The 16,291-nt window shown below is 41.5% G+C and overlaps 1 protein-coding gene across 1 annotated transcript in view; it reads right to left on the bottom strand.

Annotated features, from left to right (window-relative positions):
- Window positions 1-1,513: 1,513 nt before the first annotated feature.
- Window positions 1,514-16,291, bottom strand: part of MARCHF4 (membrane associated ring-CH-type finger 4) — a 68,196-nt gene continuing 53,418 nt past the window's right edge. The window contains exon 4 of the mRNA XM_075181099.1: window positions 1,514-3,800. Within this exon, the coding sequence (XP_075037200.1) occupies window positions 3,436-3,800 (365 nt within the window). The 3' untranslated portion in view covers window positions 1,514-3,435. The remainder of the gene's footprint in view (window positions 3,801-16,291) is intronic.

The raw sequence follows: 16,291 nt of genomic DNA, 5'->3' as shown, positions 1-16,291 counted from the left end.
CACTCCACAACATACTCACTACACAAGATACTCACTCCACGAGATACTCACTCCACAAGACACTCACTCCACAAGATACTCACTCCACGAGATACTCACTCCATGAGATAGTCACTCCACAAGATAGTCACTCCACAAGTTAGTCACTCCACAAGAAACTCACTGCACAAGATACTCACTCCACAAGATACTCACTCCACAACATACTCACTATATAAGATACTCACTCCACAACATACTCACTCCACAACATACTCACTCCACAAGATACTCACTCCACAAGACACTCACTCCACGAGATACTCACTCCACGAGATACTCACTCCATGAGATAGTCACTCCACAAGATAGTCACTCCACAAGTTAGTCACTCCACAAGTTAGTCACTCCACAAGAAACTCACTGCACAAGATACTCACTCCACAAGATACTCACTCCACAACATACTCACTATATAAGATACTCACTCCACAACATACTCACTACACAAGATACTCACTCCACGAGATACTCACTCCACAAGACACTCACTCCACAAGATACTCACTCCACGAGATACTCACTCCATGAGATAGTCACTCCACAAGATAGTCACTCCACAAGTTAGTCACTCCACAAGAAACTCACTGCACAAGATACTCACTCCACAAGATACTCACTCCACAACATACTCACTATATAAGATACTCACTCCACAAGATACTCACTCCACAAGATACTCACTCCACAAGACACTCACTCCACGAGATACTCACTCCACAAGACACTCACTCCACAAGACACTCACTCCACAAGATACTCACTCCACAAGAAACTCACTGCACAAGATACTCACTGCACAAGATACTCACTGCACAAGATACTCACTCCACAAGATACTCACTGCACAAGATACTCACTCCACAACATACTCACTATATAAGATACTCACTCAAAACTCCAGGAGATACTAGTTACAATATGCAATCTAGAAGACACTTGCTCCACGTGATATTGAAGTTATTGATTCACAATATACTCCTTCCAGACTCACTCCACAACACACTCACTTATCACTCCACAACACACTCACTCCACAAGACACTGACTCCACAAGACACTCACTTATCACTCCACAAGACACTCACTTATCACTCCACAAGACACTCACTCCACAACACACTCACTTATCACTCCAGCAGATACTGGTTACAATATGTTCCCCATATTCCCCAAAATATACTCCTCTTCATTCCAGGAGAAATTTCTCAAACCTCTACCCGATACCTATTTGAGAAGACACTCGTCATATCAGATGATACTCACTCTTCACCTTAGAAATACTCATGTTACAAGATACTAATTTTATTGCTCAAGAAGATAGTCACTCCAGAAGAAATTACTTATCACTACAGAAGATACTCACAATATTCACTCCAGAGTATACTCACGCCAGCCCAATCTTGCTATGATACTCACTCTAGCTAGCACTCTATTAATTACACACTTAAGTAGGTACTCACTCCAGCAAGTGTTCACTCCAGCTTGTGTTTACTCAACAATTCTCAACTTTGTATTTGTTTATGGAATTTTTTTTTTCTTTTATGAATTACAGGTTCCATTAACACACGTCAGGAAAAGTAACAGATTTAATGCATCGTTGTCACAGATTTTAAAAGCACAGAATGTTAAACTTCTTGTGAACGGTATGTAATATAATTGTATATAAGGTCTTGTTTTGGATTATCTTCTAAATTGTTCTAACTGGTGATAACTTGTAAATTTGTTGGCTGGCTTGGATACTCCCTCCCGGGGTCTGTCACCCTGTGTGGGTACTGGAGCAGAAAATGTGTCACTACTAGTTGCAGTAATACTGACGCAGGTTCTGCAACTGTATCAACGGATCGTCTGTAGATAGAGCTCAGCAGGAGCCACAAGGAATCTGGTCTGTTCTTCAATGCTGAACTATTGCTACATTGTTGCTGCAGTGAAATACTTCAGTGATATCGCCAAAAGTAATCACAGCAAAAGTACTACATCAGTATTAATATAGTAATATTTTCATTAGTGCTGGATTAATACATCAACACTCACTGTGCTATATAGCATTACATCATCAGAGAACCTGTTATATGTTTTGGGTTCTCTAATATGTGTGGATAATTGTACTTAAAGAACATCTTACATGTTGCCCAGTTGATAATAAGATGACTTGCATTGGGTTGAAACTTTTTATTTTGTTTTGGGTGGCGTTTGTCTATTACTTTCTGATGCCTTAAAAATGTTTCCTATCTACTTGTGAGCTGGACATTTCAACAGACGTGTATCCGTTTAATTTGAAAAGACACTAGACTGAGCTTACTCCCCCTTCCTTATTCAATTCAGAATGGGCTTTGACAGGATCACTGTTAGTGGGAACTATGTTGCAATATTGCAATTAATCGTCAGTGTTGCAGGGATAAATTAAATTTTTAATTTACAATAAAAATAATGTGTGCAGACTCCTTTCTTTACATTTACTTTGCAGATCATCTTATTATGAGTTGAGCAATTTACATTTTTCTTGACTGAGGATCTATCTAACCATTTTGTTATTAATATTCTTGATGTATTGCAAGACTCGTTGTGCTTATGCCCGGACAGCCTGAATGCAGTGTGGGGAGAGGTGGATGCAATCACCAATTTCCTGCCATTGTTAAGACAATTTTGTGTGTTCTGCGCTTCCATCAAAGTGTGAGGAAATCGCCCGCTAGAATTCGGCAGTAATTTCTTACACTAACGGAGACCGGGGTGAATAATTATCGCCTCGGGTCAATCAGGCTAAAGAAAGAATTTGAAAGCTGAAACCCAGCCACGAGCATCAAATGCTTTCCTGATGAATAAAGGTGGTAATAGGGAATTGTGCTCGATCTCTTCATCTCTGCCGGCTCGTTCTCTGCAGCCCTGATTTACTTAGGGTTGGGTGAGGCAATGAGCGTAAATAACCCTAATGGGATTTGGAAACCTCAGGGGCATTAGTTAAATCAAAATCAACAGATTCTCTGACGAAAAAGCCGGAGCCCGGAGTCTCTATTTTTTATCAAAACATTTAACTCATTCATCTTTGTGCTTGTGCGGGGTTTCTGCTGAAAACTGAGCACAGGAACAGCGGAAGGCTCAGCCGACTAACAGAAACGTGAGAAATGGTGGCCGTTGTAGGAGGCCGGTTTTCTCTCCCCGCGGCCGCAGGTACCACCAGATGAGATGGGTGCAATAATCATGCTTGTATGTCTTTGCTCTATACAGTCAGTATTGCACTTCAGGATTAGCCATGGACTGGGCGGGACCAGCGCCACATCAGCTTCCAGGACCTCCTTAAAGCGTTCCGCCTGCGAGACGGTCCGGCTGAGGCCTTGTGTTTTCTTTTTTTCCAAGATAAAAGGCACACGTCTCCCAGATAAGGCCTTCGGGGTAACCTCAGACAGTGGTCACTCTCATGACAAACTCTCTGTTAGTGCTAGTGTGACGTCTCTGTTCGTGGGGTCTAAGATGGCTGAGAATGTGAAAGAAGGTGTAAACACAGTGATGGTCGGGCAGGGCGCCAGCGTGGCCGTTTCTGTGGTTACCACTGTCGCCAGGGGTGGAGTTATTCGCTGTGGCGGCGGGGATGGAGGAGTTATTAGTCTGAGAAGAAGTACGCTGGTTTGTCCGCTGGCTGCTTCCTAGTTTCTGATCCTCCAAATCTTTCGACTTGTCGTAGTTGAGTACTTTCCACTGCTGATTGACCGCCTGCCATCGTTTAAATATCCGATAAACGGAGGGTCCCTCGTGGATAATCAGTCCTGGAAACAAAGAGAAATACAGATCAAACATCTCACCTTACAAGACGTTAGTGTTAACCTTTATAGTAGATTTCATCAAGGGATGCAAACGGCGATTTTGTGCGTATCATCCGTGCAATCGCTCTGCCCAGAACCGGACCGTACGCCACAGAACGCAGCAACATTTAATTCATCTTCGAGCGCAAAGGGCACTTAATACATCCTACGAATTCAGGGAGGGGACGGGGCGGGGAAGGGGAGTTTGCCCGTAGTCAATTTACAGTAAGGTTGCGTCAAGCTCGAATGCACACAGCAGCGTCCAATTCAAGATCTGGGCATCTCTAAGTTAGTTATATATTAGTCGTATCTTTTTTTCCGGCTACAGGTCGGGTGTAAATGCCGATTACTAGTGATGACGGTTGTGTATACAGCTAGAACATGTGTTTGCAATCAGGAGAAACTGTAAAAATCTATTTTATGTACAGTAGACATTCACAGTGTGCTCATAAATGTATGTCATGGGAAAAAATCGTAAAAAAATTATGCTTTTTTTTTAATGTGTTGACATTAATGATTATGGGCCTGATTCATTAAGGAAAGCAAAGCCAAAAATTTAGCAAGTTTTCTTACTTAAGTTTTCTGGACAAAACCATGTTACAATGCAAGGGGTGCAAAGTAGTTTATTATTTTTAGTTTATTATTTTGCACATGAGATAAATACTGTTTTTTTCATGTAGCAGAGAAATACTTGATTTATTTGATCTAGGACCTACAGAGGTGGGCAAACCAGTCCTCAAGGGCCATCAACAGTTCATGTTTTTAGGATTTCTGTCTGTAGAAACAGCTGGGATAATTACTGACCCAGCCAAATAAATTAACTCAGCTGTGCATGATTAAAGAAATCCTAAAAACATGAACTGTTGATGGCCCTTGAGGACTGGTTTGCCCACCTCTGTTCTAGGACATGCCTTACTCCAACTATAAATCTGCCATCATATTTTAAATTTATCTCCCCCTCCAATGTAACATGGTTTTGCCTTACTTACCTTTGCTTAACTTTCCTTAATGAATCGGGCCCTATATTATTAACAGGTGACATTAATTGAATATTGTTTTTTTTTATGTGTGTTATGTTCCGCATATGTACTGGACGTATCCTGCAGTGTTCTAGGTAGTAGAGCAGAGCGGATCTAGACCTGTTTTCATCAGCGCACGTATCTTCACATCCGCTCCTTGTTGTATTCAGGCGTACGTATACCCGTATTACGTGCATTTTAAAACAATATGTGCATTGCTCTCAGTTTGTGTGACTTGATGAATCAGGCCGTAGATGATACAGAGAACCACAGTTTAATTATCAGCCATAAACTCCAATAAATACAACCGCGCCTCTAGTGGTTAAACTACCGCTAGATGTTAAAGCACCAGACCGGTCTTGTATCCTGAACATTTGCTGAAGGCTAATAGTCATTATTTTGAGACTGTGTTGTCTGCTCACTATCCTTGAGAATATCTAGTCCTTCACACTGGCCCTGCCCCTTTTGAGCTTACAGTCTAAATTATCTTCCATACAAACACATTCCAGCATTAGGGTCCATTTTAATCAGCACTAACCTACCAGTTTGTTTTTTGGGCATGTGGGAGGTAACCCGAATACACAGAGAAATCCCGCAGAAACACGGGGAGGACATACATACTCCATATAGATAGAATCATGTTTGAAATGGACAGCGCTGCGGTATTAGTGGCGCTATATAAATAAATAAATAGATGATAATGATGAAATGGAACCCAGCTCTGTAAGGCATGTCGAAGTCAAATAATTGAATGAAAGAAACTATATTGATTAATATTGTTTTATCGAGCGATTGCGATCAATACGCCACGTGTTGTGACACAATCACACGATAAACAATGCACACTTACACATTCACTTGTACATAGTTCATTTTTATAATCGTTCCAACCCACAGTTGTTTTTGAACAAATGTTATTGAATTTATAGTTATATATGATAATGTTAGAAGCACTTTATTGAGATCTAAGGTACAGGCTACAGGAAAAATATCATGTTTGGTGTCATTCTAATCCCCTATTTCCCCGGTTCCATCGACTATGAGACCGCACCTCGTGTATGCTAGTTATGGAATATAGGGAATTAGTGATCAGAATGGTATTGTGTGTGTGTAATGTAAATAGACCAGTTTGAACAAGCTTTCGGCGGGAAGATTAGTATGCATCTGATCGGAGAGCTGACCCCCACCCTTGGAGGGCGTTGTTTGAACTGACCTATGAACTACACTGTACTGGACTGTCCTGGAGCCTGAACCTATGGAAACATGCCAAGTCATCTGTATTGTATTTACTGTAACACCAAATGTATATATAGTGCTCTCTGGAACCAGCATTCAGTCTCTTTGACCACAGACTTCAGGATTGAATGACTGTAAGCTGGATCCAGCAGGGCGCTGCGTATGTATCGGCTGTTCTTATTTATTTAATTGTTATTCTTTTGCTTTTGCTAATAAATTGCTTTGTGAGTTGGAAGCACACAAATCGCACTAGACAATGATTATTGGTAAACAATAAAATAACTTTAATAGGCAAGACTGCTAACCACTGTACCACTCTATAGCCCCGAGTATAGACAGAAGATAGCCTTATAAGAACACAGAATTCAGTATATGATATCCCCTCGCCATTGTAGCAGTGTGTTTTCAATAAGCGGATCTCATGTGCCCAGGCTGATGGGAACAGAAGCTGAATCAATCACACTATACAAATGAACAGTGTCTTGTTTTTATTTCCTCTACTCTCCAGTGCTTAAAATTGGGTATTGATTTCCTGTGCTGAGATCAGGAATCAGTGGAAGGAGAGATTGAGGGAAGGAACTGCTACAAATTGACTTGTTTGTAACAAGAATCACTGCGTGGAATAATGTGAGACTGGAGGTAGCGCCCCCTCCCCCATCAAAGTGTCCTAGAAAAAAAGTAAGAAAAACTTCCCAATTGAGGTTTTAAAGGGCAAATGTCACCCCTACAACTCACCAGGAACCAGTGACACCACCGAGGCACAGCATATAGAATGTGGTCACCAAAACAGTTCAATGACAACGTTTAATTATCAAACAATGACTGTAATGTCGGATGACCCAGTGCTCTAGTTACTTGTAAGCTGTATTCATAAATTACCATGGAAAAACACAAACGCTTTAAAAAATTCTCCTTCAAACACAAAGAGAAATTGTATCAGCTTTGAACGAGAGTAAACATTTTTTTTCTTTTAATGAATATTGAATATCTTTATAATAACTAACAATAACAAAGTGCTGTTTTCAAAGTCATACAGTCAGTGCTGTTTCAAACATACAAATATTAATTTCCACCCAAAAAGTGCCAAACAAATAAATTAGCTCTAAAACAAGTTACAAAGTAATTATATATTAATCTGAAATATTATTTAATTTGAGTATGGTTTGGGGAACTCATAAATTGCGAAAATAGTGATCATGTCACATATTTGTCACTTAAATTTCACCTTTTTAGCATCACAGTGCCCCCAAACACTTCTTGTAATGATATATTTGCATGTATATATTTGTGTTTGCAAGTATGTATATGTCTGCAACATTGTATCAACAATGTAAAAATAAAACAGTCGTTTTGGCTTCTGTTGTTGTAAATAAAGAAGGGAGGAAGATGTGAGAACACAGAATGCATACAGGTCATCTGAAATCTTCAGCTCACAACTAAATAGGTTAGAAACAATTATATATTAGGCTACTTCCACAGTGATATTTATTTTCAGGTCTGCAGTGAGCATTATTTGCCATACTCCTACCTAATGCTTTGCTCCTGCGTACACCAAAAAAAACCCCCATTGAATTGGATATAGTATTTTTATGTACTGTAGTTACTCAGTGTGTCACAGCTGATAGAAGTGTTTGAGTAACATCGTACTGAGAGTATAGTCAAATGCTAATTAGATTGTCATATGATGTGAGTGAGTTCTCTGTACAGCGCTGTGGAATTAGTGGCGCTATATATATATATACAAAGTTCCATGTCGGCTGACTGACCTCTGGTGTCTGACGCTGTCTATATAATATATAGGGCCAGCAAATACATTTATATCAGAGCACCGCTGATAACCAGCCTGATAATAGCTATATAAATTGCAGTCAGTCTTGTCAGATCATTGGTCAAATGTAGAGATATATTTATCAGACAGATAGATTTAAATTTCCATCTACCATGTTAACTGTATATAACTTCTTGAAAACAAGGATACTCTGGTTAAAAGTTATGGCTTAAGTACATTGTACTAGCTGTGACAACCATGTGTCCACTAGGGGGCAGTGTTTACAGGATTTACTCAGTTTACAAAGAGTGATTATTGAAATTAGATAAAGAGGATAACAATGTACATTTTTAGGGGTGTTCTTTGCCATGTGGATGGGAGCAGAGCCATGTCCACTCTGCAACAGGACTTCAATTTTGAACCAGCTCAGAGTTGCCATAATCAGGTTTGGCCTAAACCAATATTTAGAAGAAGAGCCAGTGACATCACAAATAAACACAGTGATGTCACTGGCTCCTAGCGAACTGATAGGCTGCATAGTGATGGATATTGGACCAGCCCCCAATGTGGGTATTCAACAGGAGCACGTTAATTTGCCTTTGTCAGAACAATCAATGTGACAGCACCACTCACTTCATTAAATATAAATACACAAAATAAATGAGGAATAATGGCCAGAATGATTTATGCCCCTATAATTGAACATTCATAGGAAATGTCACTCTCATATTTGTTCATTAGTCTGCAAAATATTCCTTTCCTCTTTCAGAGACCACTTGATTTTGTATAAAATTCACACGCCCAAATTGACAATGATTTAATCTGTAATGGTGTTAACATAAGCACATGCTCAAATTGTTTTCATCCTATTTACTTGTGAGTTGGAGATTTCAGTAACAAGTATCAATTCAGATTGAAAAGATAGGAGTCTGAGCTCACATATATTTCCCACTTCACTAGAAGAGAACGGTCAGAGTTTCATTTTGTTGCATCAATGTTGCAGCCCACAGGGCTCATCACACGCATGTGCTGGAAAAACGGGTAAAAATGCACAATGACTAAAATGTACTTTACACGTTTTAGTGATGGATTTTAACGTGTTTTCCATGTATCGCACTTTTTCCAATCTATGGTACTAGTTGTGTGTATGAACACATGAGTATTAGGACATGCAGCAATCTAACATTTTAGAATGTAATGGTGGGAACAGGCTTAGAAGACACCATTCATCTTATTTAAAATGTGTGTGTCAGGGATTAGCGGCTGAAAATCGCATTAACAGCAGCAGATCGGTGTGAACGAGCCTTGAATGCTGCAGGAGAAGCTTAAATGTTGTCTTCCAACCATAAATTAACAAAATATGAACAATACTTGAAAGGACGTCTCCTATAAAGGAAAGGACTGAAATGAGCACATTTTAGGCAATTCTGTTTCACAGTGACGGACACCTGATACACTTCGAAGGGCCGCATATTACCCATAATCCCAGTAATAAGTTACGACTACATTGAATCAATAAAATACATCAATGAAATGCACCATCTGTAACAAAATATGCTCAACCCCGCAAAGTAGAATGCAAAATGTGGGTGTGGTCATGCACATAGGAGGTGCCCCATAAGTCCCTGCTCTTAGTCTCTGCTTTATGACCCAATAAGAATAAAACTAAACTTGATCTTATTCCTTGTCCGAAGCAGCTGACTTCCACACCATGTAACCTCTTCTGCACCATGTAATCTCTTCCGCACCATGTAACCTCTTCTGCACCATGTAACCTCTTCCGCACCATGTAACCTCTTCTGCACCATGTGATCTCTTCCGCACCATGTAACCTCTTCTGCACCATTTGATCTCTTCTGCTCCATGTGATCTTTTCTTGACCATGTAACCTCTTCCGCACCATGTAACCTCTTCTGCACCATGTGATCTCTTCTGCACCATGTGATCTCTTCTTGACCATGTAACCTCTTCTGCACCATGTAACCTCTTCTGCACCATGTGATCTCTTCTGCACCATGTAACTTCTTCTGCACCATGTGATCTCTTCTGCACCATGTGATCTCTTCTGCACCATGTAACCTCTTCTGCACCATGTAACCTCTTCCGCACCATGTGATCTCTTCTGCCCCATGTAACCTCTTCTGCACCAAGTAACCTCTTCTGCACCATGTGATCTCTTCTGCACTATGTAACCTCTTCTGCACCATGTAACCTCTTCTGCACCATGTGATCTCTTCTGCACCATGTAACCTCTTCCGCACCATGTAACCTCTTCCGCACCATGTAACCTCTTCTGCACCATGTAACCTCTTCTGCACCATGTAACCTCTTCCGCACCATGTAACCTCTTCCGCACCATGTGATCTCTTCTGCACCATGTGATCTCTTCTTGACCATGTGATCTCTTCTTGACCATGTAACCTCTTCTGCACCATGTCACCTCTTCTGCACCATGTGATCTCTTCTGCACCATTGCACCATGTAACCTCTTCCGCACCATGTAACCTCTTCCGCACCATGTAACCTCTTCTGCACCATGTGACCTCTTCTGCACCATGTGACCTCTTCTGCACCATGTAACCTCTTCTGCACCATGTGATCTCTTCTGCACCATGTGATCTCTTCTGCACCATGTAACCTCTTCCGCACCATGTAACCTCTTCTGCACCATGTAACCTCTTCCGCACCATGTGATCTCTTCTGCACCATGTGATCTCTTTCGCACCATGTAACCTCTTCTGCACCATGTAACCTCTTCTGCACCATGTGATCTCTTCTGCACTCTGTGACCTCTTCCGCACCATGTGATCTCTTCCGCACCATGTAACCTCTTCCGCACCATGTAACCTCTTCTGCACCATGTGATCTCTTCTGCACCATGTAACCTCTTCTGCACCATGTGATCTCTTCTGCACTCTGTGACCTCTTCCGCACCATGTGATCTCTTCTGCACCATGTGACCTCTTCCGCACCATGTAACCTCTTCTGCACCATGTGACCTCTTCTGCACCATGTGATCTCTTCTGCACTCTGTGACCTCTTCCGCACCATGTAACCTTTTCCGCACCATGTAACCTCTTCCGCACCATGTAACCTCTTCTGCTCCATGTAACCTCTTCTGCACCATGTAACCTCTTCCGCACCATGTGATCTCTTCTTGACCATGTAACCTCTTCTGCACCATGTATCCTCTTCTGCACCATGTAACCTCTTCTGCACCATGTGATCTCTTCTGCACCATGTAACCTCTTCTGCACCATGTGATCTCTTCTGCACCATGTGATCTCTTCCGCACCATGTGACCTCTTCCGCACCATGTGACCTCTCCCGCACCTTTAACCAATGTTGGGAGATGTTTTCATGAGTGTGACTAGAAGCTAAAAGCAGCTAGCTGATTGGTTGCCCATAGTTACAGCACACCATTGCTCTCTGCATCATGTTATTGCATAAACCACATAATGCTCATACATGGCTATATGAATTTATATTGATCTATCACTTGCAGCCAGCTAGTTCTGAAAATCTAATAATCCCGTCCAGTCGAGTCTTGCCCCCCCAGGCTAAAATTTGCCAGCCCTCCCCTTATCCCTCTGTTTATTAAACACACGGTTATATAATAGCTACAAAACCATTATACATGTGAAACCGCCACGATGCACTGTGCAATCCACTCACAGAGGGACTGGGTTTAGCTCTTCCCGTACACAGACATGAGAGAGGTATGGCTGGCAGCCTGCGGTCCCTTGTCTGTTGTTTGTGGAGAGATCCGCTACAACTCATAACCTTCCAGTAACGATGTCTTCTGGAATAAACATGTCTCTGCGAGTGACAGCTGCGAGTACAACAACTGAGCTAGGTGGGAAGGAACGCTAACAGGATGTGAAGTAATCAGGTCAGACATTCATCGTTAAATGCTGTATGGGGCCAAATTCTGACAGGTCTGTTAGCTTCTGCACTAAAGAGCTTACAATCTATGTGCGGATAAAGGAATGTCTTGTGCAGAAACACTAAATATAAATGTACCGTTGAACATGAGATTTTATTTTATGGAATAACCATTTTAGCATTGAGAATTGCTGCGTTTTACTCCATGGATAATTTTTGCTACTTTTTTACCATTGTTCAGTGTTCCTGTGAAGCAAAACAAATCATTGATTTTAATGTTTATGTGAGAACAGCTACTATTATTAATGACTACGGGATCTATCAAAGCTTCCAAACAGGAAAACTGATACATTATAGAGGATGATAGCTACAATCTGATTGGTTGCTATGGGCGACGCCTCCACTTTTCCTTTGAGAACGTTGAATACTACAACTATATCCCAATGTAATGACTTTAAACTCATTTCCTATAATGTTTGGACTGTGTGAAATACACCTTAGAGTATAAAATTATAGTATAAAATTGGAAACAGACGCTGGAGCTTATAAATAAACAGTGATAATGATATTTTAAGACCAAAGTAACACTAGGATTAATTTCATCAGACGTTATTTAACCTATCGGTTTGTTTTTGTACTGTGGAAGGACGATCACATTTATATCGATCTATCTAGTTACCTACATGGATTATGTTGTGGGGACGAAAACGGTTTCAAATAACAAACGAAAATATCTGAGAACCCTTCATCTCAATAGGCAGCATTTAATTTTGCAAACAAAAATAAAATATTGAAAAAGAAACTGTCTTGTACCATAAACATTTTGAAACAATTAGCACCCAGTACACAATCCAGCCTATTGGCAAACAGACCAAATAATTCAAATTGAAACATTTGCAATTATCAGATACAGGGGAGGGCTGGCTAATTTTAGTTCAGGGGGGTAAAACTCGACTCAGCAGCCTATTTAAAAAAAAAAAAAATGCAGTTAGCCCAGTGACTCAGCCTATATTATATATAAATGCCTAGTGGCGTGTGTGAAAAAAACAAACTGACCTATATATTTCTTAAAGGAGAAGTGACAGTTGGGAGTGGTTGGTGGTTGCCGGGGGTGACAGTGGGCAGTTTTTAACACCTTAAGTAGCTTGATGAAGGATGTGGCGATGAAGATGAAGGATGAGGTGATGGAGAAAAATGATGAGGTGGTGACATGTGGACAAAACCACGTTAAAAAGGGCGCTTGCGTCGGGAAGTAACGCTCTTCCCCTGAGGAGGCCTGGGCTAGGCCCAAATGCATGACAAGAACCTTTTTAACACCTTAAGTAGCTTGATTTGACTTGAGTATCATGCACGGGTTAACTTGTATTATATATATGTCCTGTCGTGTGTTTCTGAGTGATGCACATACAAAGGGTGGGTGTTACTGTGTCATATAGGGGCGACCCTAGCGCTTTTAGTGCTAAGGTGCCCTGAACCTGCCTCCCCTAAAAGACCCCTACATGGCAGCACGCACCAATGGTAGGTGTACATGGCCAGGGATGCCAAGAGGGGGGGGGAGTGGGTACTAATTACCTGGGCCCGGGTATGCCAGCGGGCCCCCTCACTGCCCACGTTTTTTTTCTTTGTAAGGTTTAAACTTCTTTTTTTTTCTGTTGCAGCGTTTTTTGTTTTGTTTTTTGTTTTTTTTCTGGGGAGGTCTCTTTGTTAAATGTGCCTATGAATTATTTAATGGCAGCGATGGTTGCGAGAAATAGGTATATTTCTGAAATGTAAATACTATTAATTTGTTGCTGGGGCTGTTTGTAGGTAGGGAAATAGGTTTATTTATTAAATGTGAGAACTATTATTTTAATGTTGTGGCTGGAGGAAGGCCTAATTATTAATCGTGGGTGCTATTGATTTAACGCGGGGGCTGGCTGTAATTTTTTCGAAATGTACCCATTGTTTTTTCCAAATAGGGCCCCCAACATTCCAGGATCCAGACAAGCCGCAACTAAATAAACCAGCAGCCACAAGTGGTGAAAGTGAGAAGAACAGGTAGGAGAGAGCAGCACAGTGTGTGAAATGTTGTGATTCTAGTGGGACAATTCCAATTTTTGGTGACCGTTCAATGGTGTACACAACAATACAGGGTTTTTTTCTGTAGGAGGGTGGCCTTGGCACGTCCAATGATGCATGGCTACGCCCCCAATTATATGAACACACCCACTAGCAATGCAATTTTTTTTACATTCTCGACTATAAGGGGGACCCATGAAGTTATTGTACCGGGGCCCTGAATTCCTCTTGGCAGCTCTGTACGTGGCACCTGTTCACCATGGTGAGTGGAACATACTGCCCAAAATTCATGGCAGTCTGGACAAGGGTCCTGACTGTCTGGACCGTGAGATACTCCACTCACAGAGCGACCGTCCCAGCCAATCAGGAGATGCAATAATATAAATGGACTTCTAGACTCCAGCCTGGAAAGAAAACAATCATCCAATGTCAGCTTTGTAATATCGCAGAGGTTTAAATACGGTTTTATGCAGCGTAAATGTCAGAACAATAAACCAGGCAGATGAAACAACGGTGGTTGTAGAAAAATTACTTAAAGATAATTAAACCCAATTTGATTCCCCACTAACAGGCGGAAATGATTGTGGAAATGAAGCAATGTGATGTGATTTCTGTATAGTCTGCAGCGCTGTGTAACCAGCGGACCTCTGTGTACAGAGAACCTGCCAATTATATCCAACGTGTTATAATGACTGTCATTTCCCAGGTTTTTTCCAGACAGGTCTATGAAGACTGAAAAGCTGCCATCATTAGCGGAATTACTGCCGTTGTTGGCGGCTATTGGCCCCGGAGATGAGGTGGGTGCGGAAATCCTCCGGAGCCCCCTGTTCTGCTGTCCTGTGTGGGCGCTGGTCTATACGCAGCGAAGCCTCATTTCAGCATTCAGTGCTGGGCTTTACTGACGCCTCTTCACACCCAAAATTTTGCCATGGGGCCCAGCGACGGAGTGTTATGTCCCTGGCTTTCTCCGTCCATTGTTGCAGTAATATTCCGGAGACAGAGGAGGAGGATGACATCCACAGTATTTCCCACTAGCTCCTGTTGTAAATATATGATTATCCTTCCATAGACGTTGTTCTTTTACCATTCCTACAGTCATATCTATCTTACTAGCATGGAAATGAATATTCTGAGGACCAGTGTCAGGGTTGAGCCTATCCAGAAGTCCGGTGAGGACTTAGGTACTGGTTTTGGAGACACAGGACCAGGGCTTTCTGCACTGATAAAAATTGTTTCACTTTGTTCAAATAATCAAATACAAGAACTGAGCTCCAACACTGTGAACAGCTGGTTTCACAGCTACGGGCCTATTTACTAAAAAGTAGCAACAGGGACGTTTCTCTGTAGCAACCTATCGTAGTGACATAAACCTTCCTATCACTATGATTTACCAAGACTATATCGCCAGTCTTGGTGGATCTGCGCATGCATAACGCAGCCGGTTCACCGATAGGCGGTGATACTTGGGGCTAGACTCGGGCTCTACGTTCAACTTTTATATATAAAAAGAGAATGCTAAAAATAAGTATAAAACACAAAAATTATTATTTTGCAGCTAATCTGATTTGAAAAAAACACCTTTATTTAAATAAACACATTTTTTAATTGAATATCTCTGGCAATCGAGAGAATTATGTAAGTCTTGGATAATAAAATCCCTTTAGTGTAACTATTGTGCAACAGGTCAGGATGTGATGATCTCATTCGTTCATGTCCTCAAACAACATAAAATAGCTAAATTCTCACAATAGTTTTGTACAACGTGCCTGATATAAACCAGATTGTCAGGGACGGAGGGGACACTTCAGAAGGACGGCGTCTGCCCCAATGCCAGCATTTGGATGACCCTGCACTAATATATTATAATTTACCCGATATCATACTTGCAGTTTACTCCATAAATAATCAGTTTGTTCATTTTCTACAGTACCTGGTTAAACCATCCACCATGTTTTCCTGCCTAATTCCAATCTATGCAAAGAGGAGACAGATTCAGCAGCAATCTAGTAGTATAAAAATTAATATATTTTCCCACTGAGATTGCAAAAGTTATTTCTAGTTTCTAACACCCAGACAACTGGAGACATTGCTATTGGTTTTAAAGAAACGTGGTTTTTATTAGGGATGACAGTTTTAGTTTAGGATGAGCTGCCACTTTAAGGCAGGCAAAAAGTCATTCTGTAACTGAGACAACCTCTCTGTGTGGCAAAGACTTGCCCAGGTGCCCCTGCCCGCTCCCGCATCACATCAAACCTCCGCTACTGAGCAATCAACATCTGTCGCTCCGCCAGACCGAGCAGCCTCACATCAGGCGGGCACAGGACGCTACCACCGGGCAGCTGGAGAATGTCATTCAGCTTTGAAGTCCAGGGAGGAGGGGGCTTTAACATAAGACCTCTGCATCCTGTGTGCCAGTGACTGGCATGCTGCCATTACTCCGTGCCACAGAGAAGCGGGTCAGCATTTCATGCTGCGTTTATCTACATACA

Source organism: Mixophyes fleayi, chromosome 7 (assembly GCF_038048845.1).
Source record: "Mixophyes fleayi isolate aMixFle1 chromosome 7, aMixFle1.hap1, whole genome shotgun sequence".
In the NCBI taxonomy this organism is placed as follows: Eukaryota; Metazoa; Chordata; class Amphibia; order Anura; family Limnodynastidae; genus Mixophyes; species Mixophyes fleayi.
The sequence above is the reverse complement of the archived record's forward strand: the minus strand, read 5'-3'. Positions and strand labels throughout refer to the sequence as shown.